General features: G+C 38.6%; 1 protein-coding gene across 3 annotated transcripts in view; it reads left to right on the top strand.

Moving 5' to 3' along the window:
- The window catches only part of SIK3 (SIK family kinase 3), a 281,102-nt gene that overhangs the window by 228,166 nt on the left and 33,247 nt on the right, over positions 1-19,689 (top strand). For all 3 annotated transcript variants that reach the window (XM_027857479.1, XM_027857478.1, XM_027857477.1), the window contains exons 7-10: positions 12,919-13,037; positions 13,572-13,682; positions 13,839-13,982; positions 14,487-14,564. In XM_027857479.1, coding sequence (XP_027713280.1) covers positions 12,919-13,037; positions 13,572-13,682; positions 13,839-13,982; positions 14,487-14,564 — 452 coding nt within the window. The remainder of the gene's footprint in view (positions 1-12,918; positions 13,038-13,571; positions 13,683-13,838; positions 13,983-14,486; positions 14,565-19,689) is intronic.

Raw genomic sequence — 19,689 nt, 5'->3', positions numbered from 1 at the left:
GTGTGTGTGTGTGTGTGTGTGTGTGTGTGTGTGTGTGTGTGTGTGTGGTAAATACTAATGGGAATTCAGGAAAGGAAAAAGTTAGTATGATTTAGGTTAGGCAAGGAAGGGGTGTCATGATAAAGGTAGGTATTTATTAGTTATGTGATCCTTGGTAAGTTATTTACTCTCTCTGTGGCTTAGTTTCCTTATCTCTAAAATGAAGAGGTTGAATTCGATGACTGCTGAGGTCCCAGCTATAGAACCCTGAACTTACGAATATGAGAACTTCCCAAAGAGTTTTCCACCTTTGGGGCTAAGGGAGAAAATAGTTATGTGAGCAGCCATTATTATTAACTCCTGTTAGAACAAAATCAACTTTGAAAAGATGGATGAAAATCTGCTACAAAAATAATTGACCAAAAAAAACCAAATGATTTAAGAATCTTTGGTGTATCAGAAAACCACTAAAAAAAAATTTGAACCCTTTATTTTATGAAATCATAAGTGAAAACTGTCCAAATCTATTAGAACCAAATGATGAAGCAAAAGCCAAGAGAATCCACCAGTTTAAAGAAACCCTAAAAGAAAAAGTTCCAGAAATGTCATAGCCGTACTCTAGAGCAGGGGTGGGCAATCTTTTAAAAGGATTTGTTCTGTGAAGTTCTGGATTCAGTCAAAGGGCCTCACTTGAGACCCTGAAGGGCCACACATGGCCTTGAGGCTGCAGGTTCTACAATCCTGGCCTAGAGCCTCTTTGTCAAAGAAAAAAATACTTCCAAGTAGACAGGAAGAAAGAGTTCAAGTGCCAAGGAGCCACAAATAGGATCACACCAGACTTTGCAGTTTCTACTATAAACAGGAACAGATCTTAGAACGCACTATTCTCCAAGGCTTGTTCCTTTGATCAAAGGGTGGGACCTTGAACTCTAGATCCTCCATTTAAGGTTCAGCTCAGACATCTCATTTCTCACCTGACTACCCTACTTTGGGACTTAGATTCTTTTTTCATATTTGTGTCCTTAGTACTTAGCACAGTGTGTGGCACATAGCAGGTATTTAATAAATACCATTTGGCAGACTGGCAAATTACATACAGATTGTATTATGTAGGCTTACAATCAAGTATAACTTACCCTGCAACTCTGAATATAATTCTGTAGAGAAAAAAGTGGAACTTTTATGGAATATAAGATTTTTCACCATCCCTGATGAAAAGAACAGAGTTGAGTAGGAACTTTAGAATACAAACATGAATCAAGATAAACCTAGAAAGAAAAATTTATTTGAGCATTTAGAAGTGGCTATATGATGATGAAACCTAGCATTGTAATTGGGGGAGAAGAAATAAGTGTCCCTTCAGAATATTAATATCTTATAAAGACATTGAAAGAATTAAATGAGATAAACAGAAGACCTGGGGAGGGGTTAGTTCTGTTCTGATATTTTTAAGAAAGGGATGTGGGAAGGTGAAAGGTGGAAAGGTGAAAAATCCACTAGTGGGCAAAAAGGGGCTTTTCTATTTCTTATAATTTGTGTGTATGAGAAGAAAAATTTACCAAAGAAGGAGAAAGGAGCAGAGGGATTAGGCATCAGATGAACTTTGCTTTTATTTGAATTGGACAAAGGGAAATTGAACACACACACACACACACACACACACACAAATTTGGTGAAGAAATAATCAGCAGGGAAAAAGAAGTGAGATGGGGCTGGGGTGGGGTATTAAGAGGGAGGATGATTCTGAGGAGAGTATAGTCAAAAGCAAAACAAAACAAAACTTGAGCTTTACAGGGACCCACAATTCAGGAGGCTCCAAACTATCAGACAGCAGCTCAGCAAATGACAGTAAGAGGTTATAATGGAATATTATTGTCCTGTAAGAAATGATGAAGACACCTTCAGAGGATCCCAGGAACACTTGTATGAACTGATGCAGAGCGAAATGAAGAGGAACAGCAGAGCGAGCTATATAATAACATTATAAAGAGAAACAACTTTGAGAAACTTAAGAATTCTGTTCAACACAGTGACCAATCAGGATTTCAGAGAACCGATGATGAAGTGTGCTGCTTGTTTAGGTGCATAAAAAAATATTTTTTAGACATACAAATATAGGAATTTGTTTTGCTTGACCATACTAATGAAGAGCTACATAAGAGAGGTGTTGTCAAAGCGCCAAAAAGATACATCTTAAGAAAAGGAATTGGATTACGTAGTGAGAGCAAGGTTTGTCAAATGGACAAAACACATCTTTCACTGGTTTTCAATTGATGTCAAGAAGGTTTCCAGTTATCAATCGCCTTTGGAGCACATGGACAAGAGTCACATATAAGGGAGAGGGATAGGTTGTGATCTGCACCTACAACTGTGAGATCTGAAATAAACTGTAAATAATTATGTAAATGTGAGTTATTAATAATATTAGTAATAGTAGGTACTCAGAAAATATTTATTGAAAAATGAATTATTACACCAACATTCAATTCTTGAAAGCTTATATCAGACTCAGTGTTAAACAGAAACTGTACTTTTAATTGACAGAATTAATCTAGGTTGTTTGGTAGTGAGGTTTTGCTGATAATTTAATTTTACAGTTACCTAGCTCGTAGCACAGTGCCTGGCACATAGTAAAAGATTCTTATTGACTGACTGACTAATCTATACATTGAGAGCTGGAAAGTACCTTAAAAGTCATCTAGTACTTAGTTTAAGCCAAGCTCTCATTTTACTTGCAAAGAAACTGAATCCCAAAGAGTTTGTGACAGAGACAGTACATGAACCTCCAGATTTAGGCTTAGTCTAAGACTCTTTCCCCTTCAGCATAATATGTCTCAGGATTGGTTTAACAAACTTAAGTATTAGATGGGTAAAATTTCACACTAAAGAGTAATTCCTCTGTATTATGTATGTTATAAGACCAAGTAAATGAGTTTAGAAAGGTAATTTTTGGTATAAATTAGTCTTTGAACCCCTAAATAAAGTAGTGTGGTGATCTCAATTAATTTCTTTTTTTTGTATTACAGTCCTTAAAGTACCCCATTGGGCCCAGATCTGTCAGGAAATTGCAAATCAAAATTTCATATTAGCTGAAGTTTCTGCATGAGATCAACATTAGAGTAACCAGTTGTACAGCTGCACAGAATAGCAAGGAAGCTTTCTCAGTTCCTTATGTGAGCATATTTTTTTCTTGAGCATTAAACTCACTAATGATACATGAAAGCAACCATCAGAAGCCTGCTTCTGAAAGCCTAGCTTGTTCCTTTGCCCAGAGAACCACCTGTAAGCAAATATAGTGAAGGCAGCCATTTAGCTAAAGGAAAATTAATTTACAGTGAAAAAACTGTAATGCCTGAGAGTGCATAGAGATCTCTTGTGGACAATATTGTTGAGTCCTTATTGATTAGGCTTCATTGTGACTTAATTAATTCTAGTGCTACATAAGCATTTTATTACTGGGAATGCTTAGCCTTATATAATGCTTCTGGAGAATGTACAATGCAGAATGTACTGCAACCAGAAAGCCTCCACTTAGAGAAAAACAACTCAGCTTTGATTTGTCCGTTCACTAAGAACCACAGCATTCTTCATGGCTAAAATCACTTTCTTTAGAGAGAACTGGGAAAAATCAAGTTGCCATCCCTTTCATTTTACATAGTAAACGGAGGCCACCACTTGGTCATAGAATCCTAGTATAGGAAAGGACATTAGATGTCTGCAACTTAAAGTTTTCACACCAGTTCTCTTTTGACCTTTAGTGTATGTCCTGCACCTAGGAGAAGAGTCAGAGGCTGTATATCCTGCCCAAGGAAAGCAGTTATGACAAAAGAATCACAAATAAAGCAGGCATCGTTACCTCTCCAGCCCCATTGAATCAGGCCACAGTGCTGCTCACAGAGCTAGATGGTCATTGGGTGAGTGTGGCCTCAGAATTCTCTGCTGCAGGGTGTTACCCTTCAGGGTTTTCTAGTGAAATGTCTCATCAAAGAGTTGATAAGAAGTGCCAAAGAGAATAAAGGAAGGGAGAAGGGAAGTGGAAAAAATCCTGTGTCTTTGATCCTTCTGTCTTTTGACTCTGCCATTCTTAGCTCAGAAAGATAAGGCAGATTTAGGAAATTGTTTTAGGAAACAACTAGGAAAAAGGTGTCTTTTCCCAGACATTACCGGATACTTTTCCATAGCGAAAAAGTTGGGTGGTTAGCATTGTATACCTAATTGAAGCTTTGGACTGAATCATTTTACTCTGTTGCCATAACTTGAATAGGACTAAGGAAAAAAACTTCAAATGAGAACATGAAGATGTTTACTTTGAGTATCAGGGAGGGGTATAGTGATCAGTTTTCTAAATGATTATGTTCTAGTAGGGCAAAGGTCCTTCCAAGGATAGGGCTGTAGAAATTCTAGCCTTCCCAGTTTAAGAATTCTGACTGTGCTACAGTCACACAGTGGAATTGATTGAAAACATAGAAATATAAAAGAAACAAGTTTCATTTTTCAAATAAGTAGAGATTGCTGGGCCAAGCAATTTACCCCCAGTGGCTTCCACACTAAAATATTGATGGCGGGGAAGTAGGGGGGTGGTATGGGATGGGCATGGGGTAGTTGGGGTTTAGACTGTAGTTTCTGCTTGAATTGTTTGGATTTTAATAGGGGCTTTTGTCCCCAGCCTCATCCTTATTTGCCAAAAGCTCCTGAACTAGCTCCCCGAGGATTCTCTATTCTGCTATGCCTGTCTATCAAATTCATAAGTTTTTTTTTTTTTTTAATATTCTATTCTAGCAAGGTCTGGCTATGTATACAGTGGTGAAAAACAGAAATATTAAGTCTTAAAATTAAATCAAGGGCCATCTTATCTGGTTAATGTTGGGAATTGTCTCTTAGAATTTTTTTTACCTTAGTGTGTACTTGATTTGGATTTTTCTTTTTCCCTGCAAGAAGTTAAGAACAAAATATAATGATGGTGAGTTTTTACATTGTGAGGTTTTGTGTTTGTATTTAGACTTTATTCACTGCCAACACTCTTTTGCATCCAAGTTTCTCTTTAATGTTGCCTATCTTTTCCAAATATAAAAACCATTTACAAAGAAGACAGGCTTTTAAAAAAAAATGCCCTGATCCTGCCACAATCAAAATATTCCCACGATTATCTTTTGGTAGAGCAGTCATTGTTGAAAGAATTGAAAGGAAAATCAGAAGGAAATAGAGGTAGTTTTTGACCAAGGTCAAAATATTTATGTTATATGGAAAGAGGTTTGGTCAGTGCTAGGAAGTGTCACCTTCCTCAGTACCTAGAGAGGTTTTATTCTGTGCCTATGGGCTGAGGGAGCTAGGAATGGCCTTCAGTGGAACCCTCAGTGCACATCCAATAAAAGTAAGCTGTTGATGTCAGCCATTTGTTAAAGTCAAACCTCTTCCATGTGGTCACTGTTCTGACAGCTAAACAAAGTAAGCTTGTGTTCTTAATACAGAAATGTGAGGGCATATAAATAATATACTCACATTTCACTTGCCAACATACTGGCACATTTTAAGACTAAATAAATATCAAATTCCTTCACATAAATTATAAGGTACCATCCAAAATTTTCTGTTACAATGAAATTTTGTTGTATTGTTTATTACTTGGAATAACGAATCTATCAGCTTCAACTTGGAAGATTTTCAATATAATGGTCAAATCAAAAATATTTTTATTACATAAATTTTTTAATGATAAAAAGATTTCAGAGCCCCAGACAATGGTTGCCAGTTTCAAGTGAAATTTGTCCTTTAAATAATATTTCTTTTATTTTACCTGGAAGCCTACAAAAATCAGATATGGTTACACTTAATATGACAGGTAAACTCCATAGCAGGACCTTCCTCCCTGTCCTGAGTTCATCATCCAAGATAGGGTTTGACTGTTCTCTTTTATTTGTTAAACATATTATGTTGTCTTATTTTTTCCTTGTCAGTCCCTGGGCTTTAGAGTGAATTGAGAATAGAGGAATAGTCAATAATTACATATTCTTGTTCTCATCATTTAAAATTTTAATGCTGTTTAGACTTTTTTTTTGTTTTATAAACAATAATCCATTTTCCGTTGGAACAGATGTTTTAGAGATTTATTAGCTACTTTATTTCTGTTTCCTTCTGTGTGTATTGTTTTTGTTTTTGTTTTTGTTTTTTTTTTCAGACTAGAGCCCTCTTTGAAGTCTGAACCACTTTGAAGAGAACAACATTGCTAGGAAGTTTATTAGAAATATAAATGTAAAAGTCTTGAGCTGAGCTCTCTGGAACCATTTTTTAATAAATCTGGTAGTTAATTGGGGAAGGCCCTTGAGAAGCTTGTCTTCACCCTTCTTCCAAGTAAGAAGTTTGAATTTGCTGGGTAATTACCTCTTACTTGCCTCCCCTTTCATTCCTCCTGACTAACAGATGCCTGGTGCTTCCCTCAACCCTGAGTAGTTTCATGTGGCCTAAAAGAATCTATGACTCTATTTCTTCCAAGGCCACTCCCTCTGCCCACAGAGCTAGAAATAGCTTCTGTGCCAGGTCCCATTAGTTGGCAGCACATAAAAGGTTTGAGGGACAGTTGGCCTCTCACTCCCTCATAGGAATCAGCTTTGGGAACGTTGTGGTTGGATTTCCCAAATTTCCACTACCCCTTTTTCCTTATTATTTTTCAGGAGGAAAAGCTACTGTTTCTCATCTTCCATTACTTCCTTCATCACTCTTTCAGTAATCAGACTACATAAGCCGATCTGTTTTCTTTTTAGCATGTGTATCTCTCCCCAGCTAACTTGCCAGCCCAACAGAATCCTGCATGTCTTTTCACTGTGACTTTTAGCTGCATTATTCACCTATGTTGAAGCTAGGCTTTTCAACTAGTTCCATAGCTAGCTACCCATGACCATCAGCTTACCCAGTCCTTATTTTATTCTCTAGGATCTTGAAACTAGAAGAGACATTAGCAGTCATAGAGCCCAGCACCCTCATTTTAGAAATGCAGAAATTGAACACCAAAAAGTTCAATTGATTAGCCTGCCCCACTTCTAGTTAGTGTCAAAGAGTGGGCCATCTTTGGATCTCCCAATGGGAGACCTACATCTCCCAACTTCAAATCTGGTTCTTGGGGCCGTTTTATAGGAACCTGGTCCCTTCAACAAGTAAGCAAGAATTTACTAGGATTGTAGTTGCTGAGTATAAAACGGAGTTTTATATTCTTAGGAAGAAATTACAATGTGTACATTAAGTAGGGATAATTTGAGAAAGAAGAAAGCACTGGCAGCTGGAGCAAATAGGGATAGATTTCATCGAGGTGGTAGCAGAGGAGCAGAGTCATGAAGAAGACCTAGAAGCAGAGAGGCAGAGATAGGGTAACTATGTATATTCTTATTTTAGGCACATTCTAGCCCAGTATGATGTAAATTCCAGGAGCGCAGGAGTGATTTCATTTTTGCATTTCAATCCCTAGTAGCCAGCAGAGTTCTCAGCATTTCGTAGGTGCTTAATAAAGGCTTGCTGAATTGAATGGAATTGAATCTGTGTCTGCTGCCACAGATTCTCTTCTACAAGCATATGAATAGATTTTGAATTACTTTCTCCAGAATCCTTCTTCCTCCTCTTGTTTCGCTTCCCTTTAGTGTCTTTCCCCAGCTCTGTTTCCTTTAGCATATGAAGGGAATGGCGTTGGAGGGGATGTTTTTTGGAGAGCTGTTTTTCATTGCCAAAGGTTGTTTCAGTTCACCACATGATAACTGTCATACTGTGACCACATGAGGATATTTTATCAGATGGCAGTGTTGCTCACAGAATCCTTCGATGCATAATAGCAACGAGTCTAGTCAAAGAATTCTAACTCCTATAGGGGACATCAAAGTCATCAGGTCCAGTCTTGTGCCTCTAAGAAACCTGAGATAGATGGATGATTGTCTGGCCTATCTATAGTCAGAGATAATCCCTTGGTAGCCTCTTCTAATGTGTAAACTTAGAAACTTAAGGTTTGGAGAGAACCTTAGAGTTTATTTAATCTTACTGCCCACCTAATATAGTACTATCCTCTCTATTATCCATGATAATCATTTAGCTGTGTTTGAACATTTCCATTTAATAATTTATGAGGTTCCATTATTAGATTCACTCATCAGAAAATTCCTTCATATTGAGTCAAAACCTTTCTTCTTATAAATTCTACTCATTTGTCCCAGTTCTGCCCTCAGGGAGCAACTTGGAATGCATTCTCTACTTGTACATGACAGCCCTTCAAATATTTTAAGATAGCTATCATGACTTTCCTTGCCTCTTTTTCTTTTGGAGGCTAAACATCACCAGATCTTCTGGCTATTTCTCATGTGATAGGGTTTCAGATTTACCCTCAGGAAGCTTTTAGAGAAGTTATTCCCCTTGCTTGTGTAAATTAAAAACTATTAGCATATTTTACATTATAATCCTAATTGCATTTGAAGGCAGTATGGTATAATGGATATGGGATCACCTTGGAATTAGGAAAAACAGGATTTAAGTCCTGCCTCTGACACACACTAGCTGCGTGACCACAAGGAAGGCACTTAACCTCTCAGTACAAGTGGAAACTCTAAAACTATGAGTTACAGCTATCTTGCTGATCTGCATTAATGCAGGGTGCTCTCCACACCATTAAAATCAAAAGTCTAGGTTTTTAGAACTTTTTTTTCACACTCCTGTACTCCTTCCTCCAGATTTCTCCTTTTCCAGGTTAATTACTCTGAAACTCATAAGGAAACAACTATCAGGATCATAAATTCCTCCAAGCTCTTATCTACCTAGCCCTCCTTCCACCTTTGATTCCAGGAAGTATCCCAGGAAACTCCAACTTTAAGACACTGCACCAAAGGCAGCTCTCTCCTCAGTCATCCAGATGCCTGTCAGAACACTGAGGCAGGGCGCAGACCGAACATCCTCTTGTTAACAGTCTGCTGGTATATTGGGTTTCATTGGAGCCATGGTGATTTTCTCTACAGAGACGGCTTGGCGTCTCACATGGAACAGATGAAAGCAGCCTTCTGAAGGGGGACTGCTGCTCTGGCCCTCGCTCAGAGAGCGTGTTCCTGAGGAGGAGCCCAGAGCTTTTCATTTTTATTCATCGTCAAGGCCCTGCCCTGCCCTAGGGGAGGAAGCAAGTGTGAAGGCCCTTTCTTAGCATCTGGAAAAGTTGGTGTTTTGTTCTCTTTGATCCAAGACTCCAGTTTCTTTTCACCTATTTGGATTGAATTATCTTATAGGTTGATTTTGTTCTTAGGAGAATTTCCATTTTTAGCTATAGTTTATTCTCCATTTTAACCTTTTTAACCATATTTAATATGAGGAAAGCACATTCAAATATAGATCAAATTCATGTATTGTTAAATACTCAAGAAATATTAGATAATGATCATTTACTTTTTGATGGTGATACCTTTCTATATCTTACTGTATTTCATTTTCTCATTACTTATGAAAAATGTTAAGTTTATATTTATCACTTATATGCTGAATGTTGAATGAAATGAAAGATCTTGCCCTTTATACAGTGTCTCTGAAATTGAATATGTTACAAACTATAAATTAAGAGAGTGATGGTGTTTACTTTTCTAGGGGATGTTGCTTGGGAAATTCTAGCCGCAAGTCTGTGTTTGGTCATTCTGCTAAAGCAGTCTCTTCTAGAGTTAGTGAGGTTTAGCCCTAAGGTGCAAAATTCTGGACTGAAGTTGAAAGAAAATAGAAGAGTGCCATCTAGAGGTTTAAAATACATATGTGATCATTCAGCTGTCATGGCTTTCTGAATGAAATGCAGTATTTTTCCCCCAAATAATTGCAGACCCCAGAATATGCCTGTCAATGGCATTTCTCATCCATATATAGAGAATCCATAATTGTGGGTTTTAGATTGACTGGCCTAGAAACATAATATAAGTGGGAATAAAAGCTTAATGTTGCAGGAAAAGGCAATTACTCTATTCTGTAGGAATGTAGGAACTACAGCCCTAGTGACCAAAACTGTATTTTAAATCACAGAGCATGGGCAAGTTTCACATGTCTGGCATGCAATCAGTGTAATAAAGCTTTATGAGGTTTTTAAAAAATGTTTTTTATTATGTAAGGTTAGAGTAAATTAAAAATTAGAGGTAATATAATCTTTCATTCTTTTGAAGTTAATTGTATACAGTGTATATAGTACATTAGAGAAGTGATTATACTGCGTAGATGATTTCATCTCAAAAGTAAAAGACTATCGACAGTCATCAAATCCCTATTATGTGCCAAGCCAGTGTTAAGTGCTGGGGATGTACAAAAACAAAAATAAAACAATCCCTTCCCTCAAGGAGCTTCCATTCTATCTGGGGAAGCAATACACGTATTTAGTGCATGTGTACACATTAAGTAAATATGAAATAAGTATAAGGTGGGTGTATGTGGCATTAAGATCTGAGAAGATTAGGAAAGACCTAGGAAGAAGGTGGCACTTGAGCTTTGAAGGGTGGCTAAAGATTCTAAAGGGTAGAGTTCACAAAAGAGAGCATTCCAAGCGTAGAGGGCAGCCAGTGCTGAGAAGGAATGGAATGTCATGAATGAGGATGAGCAGGGAGGCAGGTTTGACTGGACAATAGAGTTGTAGGAAGGGGGGTGTAGTGTAAAAAGCCTGGAAAAGTAGCCTGTAGCCAGCTTATGGGGGACTTGGAATACCAGAAGAGTTTCTATTTGCTCCTAGATCAGTCAGTCAGTCAGTCAGTCAGTCAGTCAGTCAGTAAGTCTTTATTAAACACCTGCTGTGTGCCAGGCACCATGCTAGACACCAAGAATACAGACACAAAAAAAGGAACAATCCCTGCTTGCTGTGAGCTTATATTCTAATGGGAGAGACAGCAAGTACATGTAAAAATATATACTGTGTAAGTATAAAATTAACAGATTGAACTATGTACACAATAGGTAAGGACAAGGGAGTTGTGTGCTGGCAGTTGAGGCAGAAAGGAAAGGCTTCATGTAGAAGATGGTGCCTGAGCTGCATCTTTAGGGAGGAAAGGGGCTCTGAGAAAGAGAGGAAAGGAAGAAATTGGGGGAACAAAGGGAGCACGGGAAGGGAAGGAAAAAGGAAGGGAATCGGCTTTTCTATAGTGCTTACTGTATGCTCGACACTGTGCTAAGCGCTTTTACAAATAACTATCTCATTTGATAGGAGATAGAGTAACGTGAATGAGGAACAGAGAGCCCAGTTTGCCTGAATTGTTGAGTGGGGGGGGGTACTGTTCATTGAGGCTGGAGAGAGAAGTTGGAATCAGGTTGTGTGGGGTTTCAAAAGCTAAAGAGAGACATTGAGAAACCGCTGAAGTTAGTTGAATAAGGGGGTCAAATGGTCAAATGTGCACTTAAGGAAAATTACTTTGGCATCATGATGTAGGGTAGACTGGATAAAGTAAAGAGAGATGGGAGGCCAAGAGACCATGATGTAGGGTAGACTGGATAAAGTAAAGAGAGATGGGAGGCCAAGAGACCCGTCACCTTCCAGGTGAAAGGTGATGAGGGCCTGAATGAGGATGGTGGCCATGTGAGCAGAGGGAAGAGGATGGACATGTGTGTGCGCGCACTCATGCCCCCATATAAGAGAATGGGTTTTGTTTCTAATAAAATAGAGGGCCAGCCTATTATAAATGCCTTTCATTTATTAAGTGCTTTATGTGCTTGTGTATGTATGCATATGTGTATGTGCAAGTATGTAAGTGAACTAGTATGAGAGAAAAGAGAGAGAAAAACAGACAGACAGACAGAGCTAGCTGGTGCATTAGATAGAGGACCAGGCCTGGAGTCAGGAAGACCTGAGTTCAAATCCAGCCTCAGACACTTACCAGCCCTGTCCTTTAATCTCTCTTTGCCTGTTTCCTCATCTGTTAAAAAAAAAAATAGGGATAATAATAGCACCTCACTCCCCAGGGTTGTTGTGAAGATTAGTTGAGATAAGAATTGTAAAATGCTTAGCATAGTGCCTGGCACATAATAAGCGCTATAGAAATGTTAGCTTTTGTTATTGTTGTTCTTACTTCTCAGAACACTCATTTTACAGTACTAGACAATGAACAAATAAATTGTATTAAATGAGATTCTGACAGTAATCCTTGTGAGAGAGGGTTATATAGTATCTACATATTAAAGATGAAGAAACTTGACACCCACAGACATTGGGACTTGCCCAAGTTCACTCAGAAAGTGACTCGCAGAGCTAGAATTCAAACTCAAGATTCTTAAGCCAAGTGTTCTTTCTGCTGCTACATGATTTACAATAAAATGTCCTAAAGAGTCAGGGTGTCTGTTTATGTCTCCATGCTACACACTTTCAAGTGGCTAGTCTCTGAAATACTTAGAGTCTTTGTGAGTTCCAGGGAAGTATCTTGTAGTTTGGGAATTAATTCACTGCCTCTCTCTGTCCTTGCCTATTCGCTCCACAGTGCACCCTCATAAACCTTTAATTCCCTGGGTTTTAAGATTAGCATACCCTGAAAAACTAATAAATTCCTCAGCCAGAAGTTTGATACGGTTCAAAACAATATATGTATGAGGAAAGGATTGAATATTTTGAGAAATGTTAAGAGACCAGATATCTTTGAAGACGCTCAACCTTACATTGTCTGGATTGAGTGGGGCCAGAGAAAGCATGAAAAATTGAAATATCCAAAGATGATTACCCAAACAAATCATCGCTAGTAGATTTAAACCTCCCCAGATGGGCTTTTAATGAAATTGCTAACAAGTAACTAAATTGACTAATTTGAATTTCACCCCTTTGATTGAATAAGCAGTGAAATGGCTAAAGCCTGGGAGTAAGTTGAAAAGCAAAGGAACTTGGTTGTCAATTTCGTTAAGTTGAAATTGACTGTAGTTCCTCAATTCTTTGGAATTTTTTTCCCCTGACCAAAAAATAAATAACCTACTGTTTCTGTCTTGCAGAATGTGAGCATTTGATCCGCCACATGCTGGTGTTAGACCCAAGTAAGCGCCTCTCAATGGAGCAGATCTGCAAGCACAAATGGATGAAGCTGGGAGAGGCCGATCCCAACTTTGACAGGGTGAGCTCTGCACCATCTGCCTAGGGGTGGCTGCAGTTTCCTCCCTATGTTTTTGTAATCAGGCCATGACCTGAAAAGGTAGGAAGTGGAATTAAGCTGTTGTGTAATATTGGGGGAGCAAAGTAGAGCTGTCAAGATGGGATATTAAAGGACATTCAAATAGCAGGGCTGCTCAAGTGCAGTACAGGATTTCTTGCTCTCTACATTTAGCTCCTAATTCTAGTTCCCTGGCACTTGGATGGGGGTAGACGGCCTCTTGTTTCAGTTCAGTGAGTCTGTCTCTCCTTTATTTCCATCATTTCAGTCAAAATGATTTATACATAAACATCCTTTTTGTACTCCCCTCAAAAAAGAAAAAAATAGAGCACAGGACAAACTGTCCATAGCTGGAAACTTTTATTTGCAGAAGTGTCTCATTTCAACATTATCCTAGGCAAATGTGCCAAACTTCAAGTGGCATGAAGGGCATTCTTGTTGAGAGTGCATATCTGAACAATTTAAGGTTTGTAACTTACCTTTCTATATGTCTTGTAGTTAATAACTGAATGTCAGCATCTGAAGGTAGAAAGACAAATGGAGCCTCTGAATGAAGATGTTTTGTTGGCCATGGTGGAAATGGGACTGGACAAGGAGCGAACACTACAGGTAACTCTACGGGGGTTGGAAAATAGGATAAGGTATATGGTTTACATCCCTGTTTTCTTTTTTCTACCTAGAGGTTTTTATACTTCAGTGTTGCTATTGAAAGACTTTAGACAGTGACGTAGTATTTTATCAGGCCTTTTTCTGTTCTCTTGGCAGTCATTAAGAACAGATGCCTATGATCACTACAGTGCAATCTATAGTCTACTGTGTGATCGGCTTAAGAGACATAAGAACTTGCGTATTGGAGCACCTCCCACTTTACCTCGGACCATGACCTTCCCAGCACCCGCCACTATCCAGGTGAGCAGCGACCTTAGTGTACTTAGACTAGAATAGGCAACACCTATCCCAGTAGTACAATTAGGCCCTTTCTGCCTAAAAGCAGACTGGGGCTGAGCCAGAAGAGCTACAATCAGCTACAATCAATTAGCCTTTTTTTCCCACCCTTGTCCCACCTCTCCACTTCCTTCCACTTGCACCCCCCCCCCCCAAGCCATAGACCATCTCTTCCTTTTCAGAGGTCAAGAGAGGATCTGGTGCTCTTGTGAGGGAGGAGGGTTAAAGACTAGACAGCCAACATTCTATTTGGTTACAAGATATTGTTTTTAATATGATTGGGAGGGATTCTCCTCCTAAAGATAATCTCCCTTCAGTAGCTTTTACTTTCTAGGTTTTGAGTAGCAATAGGGTTAGACATTATAATGAAAGCTTTAGGAAAGATATATTCTTCTCCTTCCCTGATTATGGTGTGTGTACACACTTGTGTTTGTGTATGCACTCAAATGTGTGTCACCTGTTTTCTAGGCGGAGCAAGCAGGTACCACTGTAAGCATCAATGTTCCCCAGGTGCAGCTTATCAACCCAGAGAACCAAATTGTGGAGGTAAGTAGCTATCCCTGGCAATCTGCAGCAGGAACCCTCCTCACCCCTATACCTTTTATTTTTTTTTTCTAAATTTTCTTTTTTTTTTTAAATTATTAACTTGACAATCATCAGCAAACATGGGCATTTCCATATACAAAAAAAAGAACAGGAAAAAAGGATTGTATATTGAAACCCTGAATCACTGTTGCCAGATCTGAGTCTTTCATTTTTAAGTGCATATTAAATTTAACACAATAGTACCAACACTACTACCCCCTTTTTGGACTTCTTCCGTTCTCTTCTGAATATTTTTAAAGTATTCCATTTGTGCTCTTGTCTTATTTTCTTTTTTCATATCCCTCTCATCCCACAACTCTCCCTCCAGAAGCAAGAGCCCTCCCTTTTACTACATAAGTATTGTTAAGCAAAACAAATTCACATTGGTTGTGTCTAAAAGGGTATGTCTCATTTTGTACATTTAATCCATCTCCTTCTTCCAAGAGGTGGAAGGCATACTCACATCATCAATCTAATGATGTCTTGCTTGATCATTTCATTTGTTAGTCATAGGATCAAGATTTAGAGCTGGGTAGGACCTAGTCTAACCCACTCATTTTAAAGATGGAGAAAGTACAGAGAAGTTATGTGACTTGCCTAGGGTCACAGAGCTATTACAGTATCTGAGGTGGAATTTGAATTCAGATCTTCCTGACTCCAGGTCCAGAGCACTATGCTTTTCCTCTTGAGCTCTCAAGTTTTTCAAAGTTGTTCTCCCTTAGGATATTGTAGTTGTCATTGGATAAATTATTCTCCTGATTCTGTCCACTTCGTTCTGCATCCATGTATACAATTCATCCTAAGTTTCTCTGAATCTGCCCTTTTCAACATTTTTTACAGAAGGAAAATATTCCACTACATCTGTATACTATGAATTGTTTCAGCCATTCTCCAATTGATGAGTACTCACTTTGTCTCCAGTTATGCTGTCACAGAAAGTGTTTTTATAAATATTTTTCTATACCTGGGTCTTTTCCCTCTATAATTGATCTCTTTCGGGTATATACTAAGTTAAAGGATATGCAAAATTTAGGGACTTTTAAGTATTGGTCCTAATTGATTTGCATAATGGGTGGACCAATTCATAACTTCTCCAACAGTGTATTAATATATCATCATCTGTGTCTCCTCCTCTTCATTTGAAACTCCTTGAGAAAGTCACCTATGTTAGGTGCTTCCATTTCCTACCTTTTCACTTCTAAATGCTCTGCATTCTGGCTTTTGATCTCACTATTCATTTGAAACTTCCAAAATTATTCTTCTGCAGTAGTACTAGTGATCTCTTAATGGGAGGATTGAATGGTCTTCTCAATCCTCATTCTTCTTCACCTCTTTGCAGGATTTGTTACTGCTGATCACCACCTCCTGGATACTCTCCTCTCTTTGGGTTCTTGTGACACTGTCTTCTCCTCTCTCCCCATCTTTCTGAATGCTTCTTCACACTTTATGCCTGCTAATTGTGGGTATTATCTAAGACTGTGTCCTGAGCTATCTTCCCTTTTTACTCTATATCATCTCACTTGGTGATCTCATTAGATTCCAGAGTCTTTGTCATCATCTCTATGTAGATGATTCTCAGATTTATTTAACCTGTCCTTACTTTTCTCTGGACCAGATGCCAATTAGACATTTTGAACTGGGTGCCCTATAGGCAGCTTAAAGTAAGCATGTTCAAAGCAGAAATTATTATCCTTCCTTCCAAACCCTCCCATCTTACACATGTCCCTGTTATTGTCCAGTGTTTCCCCAACCTCCAAGACACCCAGGACCACTGCACTTGCAGTCACGATGTATAACTGTTGTTAAGTGTTGTTATCTCTACCTTTACAACATCTTATGTATGCATTCCCTTCTCTTCACTCACATAGCCACTACCCCAGCTTAGGCCTTTATCACATTTCTCCAAAAATTTTGCAGTAGCCACACAAATCTCAGCTTTCACAGGAAACCTTGCCTGATCCCTGCCATCTACTCGTGCCTCAATAGATAGCACATATTTATATGTCAGTCAATCAGCAAATCTTTATTAAACACCTACTGTGTGCCATGCACTGTGCTATACATTGGGGATACAAGTACAAAGATATAACCTACTTGGAGTGAGCTTATAGGAAAAACAACAGGTACGTATAAAAATATGTACAGCATAATTATAAAATTAATAAATACAAACATAAAGAAAGTAGCTAAATCCAAGGTAGTGTCAAAAGGAGGGCACAAGCAGTTAGTGGGATCAGGAAAGGCTTCTGGCAGAACTTAGTGCCTGAGCCGCATCTTAAAAGGATGAGAAGAATCCATGAGTCACAGACTGTACAAAGGAACAGAGAGAGGAAATAGCATGCCATGAGTAAGGAACACATAGATGGCCAGTTTGCCTGGATCTAAGAGTATGAGAGCAGGAATAAGGAGACTGGTAGGGTTGAGGTCAAGTTGTTGGAGCTTTAAAAACTAAGAAAAGGAGTCTTCATTTGATCTTAGAGGCAATAAGAAACCACTAGAGTTGGTTAAACTGGAGAGAATCACATGGCCTGGTGTAAGCTAATGGAAAATTACTTTGGCCGTAGTGTGTAGGTTGAGTTGGAGTGGTGAAGTACATGAAGCAAGGGGGTCAATTAGGAGGCCAATTAGTACTGTTGGAGAGCGTGAAGATATAAGTAATGAGGGCCTGAATGAAGGTGGTAGTTGTGTGAGTGGAAAAAAGTAGGTAGATACAAGAGATATGGAAGTAGAAACTGCAGGATTTGGCAACTAATTGGATATATGTGGCAAGGGAGAATGAGAAGTTGAAAATTAATGCTGAGATTAATTCAGCACTGGAAAGCCTGGTTGTCCTATTGGGAGAAGTAGTGAAATATAGGAGAGGGGAGGCTTTAGGGAAAAGATAATGAGTTCAGTAGGTATGTTGAATTTATGATGTCTTGGGAATATTCGATGTGAAATGTCCAATAAGCAATTAGTGATGCTTATAGGAAAGATGTCTGGCCAGATATATAGACAGACAAGTAGATAATCTATCTATATAGACAACTCCCAGATACATAGACATAGGTATAAATATAGATATAAATTTTTCTCTCTCTGGACATATAGATAGGTATCTGTTGATATCTGTCTATGTATCTGGGAGTTATCTGCATATAGACGTGTAAAGGGAGAAGAAAAGAGGGCCCAGGATAGAACCCTGAGGAACATCTAATATTGGAGAGTGTGATGAGAGCTGCAGAGTCAGCTGAGAAGGAACAGTCAGAGAGGAAGAAAACTAGGAGAATGTAGTGTTAAGAAAACCCAGAGAGGAGAGGATGAAGGTCGATAGCATTGTCATTTTAATTATATTGGCATGGATCTGTCATGATTCATTCATACCTCTTCAGTTATTTGAGATTTTATTTATTTCTGGAGGAAATATTTTATAATTTTATTCCATTTCCTTTACTCCTATTTACTTGTTGAGAGCTGGATAACATTATGAAACCACAATAACTAGGTCCATTACAAATTTATGTTACATAATTTAAGCTGGGCCCTCACAGCAGCAAGGTTATCTTTTTATACCTTTCTAATGAATTCATCATCCCACTTACCACATTGACTCTTTCAAATCTTCTCAAGCCTCCCATGGTACTCCTTAGCTCTACCTTCTCAACTGGGGACCTCACCCCAGATGTCACTGAAAAAATTGTGATCATTTGCTGAGAGTTCCCTCATCTTTCATAACTTCAATACCTTTTCCCCACCATCTCTTGCTTCCTCTAGCTCACATGAAGAGGTAGTTATTTTTCCTGACCAAAGCAAATCCTTCTCTACATCCTTCTCGTGATTCTGTACTGTCTTCACCATCAGATTGGTACCTCTACTATCCCTACTCTCTCTCCAGTTCTTAATATTTCCCTTATACTAGAGCCTCTCTGCTGCCTACAAACATGTCACTGCTTCCCCCATCCTTTAAGGAAAAAAAAAAACCAAAAATCTCAACTGATGCAACTTATCCAGCTAGCCACAGTATTGTAATTTTTGTCTTCCACTCTTGACTAAACTCCTTGAGAAAGCTGTCTATACTTGTTGCCTCCACTAAATGTCTCTTTCTTTTAAAATCATTCTCTCCAAAGTTATCAATGATCTTTTCATTCAGAGATGTCATATACTGCCAAGATAATTCACATTTACAGTTCACAATTAAGAAGACAATTCCACACAGATAATGTTAATTTGTGGTTTTCTAAATCATTAGGGAGCCCTCAGGGAATCATTTCTATTTGAGTTTGACACCATGGCTTTAATTGACAATTTTAATGTATTTATTTCAGTCCTGGTCCTTCTTGACTTTCCTGCTATCTTTCACATGATTTCCCTTGCCTCTAGAATACTTGTCCAGATTTTCATGGCACTGCCTGCTTTCTGGTTCTCCTCTTACCTATCTGACTACTCTTTTCCAGTTGCCTTAATTGGATCTTCATTTAGTTCATGACCACTAACTATTTGTGTACCCCAGTGCTCTGTCCTGGCCCTTCTTCTTCCTCTATATCAGGCATTCTTAACCTGGAGTCCTTGAACTTGAATGGGGGAAAAAATTATATCTTTGTTTTCACTTACCTCTAATTGAAATCTAGTCTTTCCTTCAGTCATTTAAAAGCATGGTTCTGAGAAAATGTTCCTAGGCTTCACCAGACTTGCAAAGGTGTCCATGACAAAGTAAACTTAACAAGCTGTGCTCTGTACTGTCTCACTCAGCAGTCTCGTCAGCTTCCATGGGTTCAGTTATCATTTCTTGGCAGGTGATTCTGAGAGAAACAAGAGACAGATCTGTATAACTATAGGTAGATACCTAGCCCTAGTCTCTCCTGAATTCAGAGTCCCACATCACCAACTGCCTTTTGGACATCTTGAACATGCTGACCTATAGGATCTCAAACTCAATATGTCCAAAACAGAACTCGTTATCTTTCACTCCAAACCCTTTGCTTTTCCAAATTTTTCTTCTTACTGAGGGCACCACCATCCTTATAGTCTCAGCATCATCCTCATGTCCTCCCTCATGCTCATCCCACATCCCCAGTCTGCTGTCAGATCTTGTCATTACAATGCATTT

The sequence above is a fragment of the Vombatus ursinus genome, unplaced genomic scaffold (genome assembly GCF_900497805.2).
Source record: "Vombatus ursinus unplaced genomic scaffold, bare-nosed wombat genome assembly UNPS02012156.1, whole genome shotgun sequence".
NCBI lineage: Eukaryota > Metazoa > Chordata > Mammalia > Diprotodontia > Vombatidae > Vombatus > Vombatus ursinus.
The sequence above is the reverse complement of the archived record's forward strand: the minus strand, read 5'-3'. Positions and strand labels throughout refer to the sequence as shown.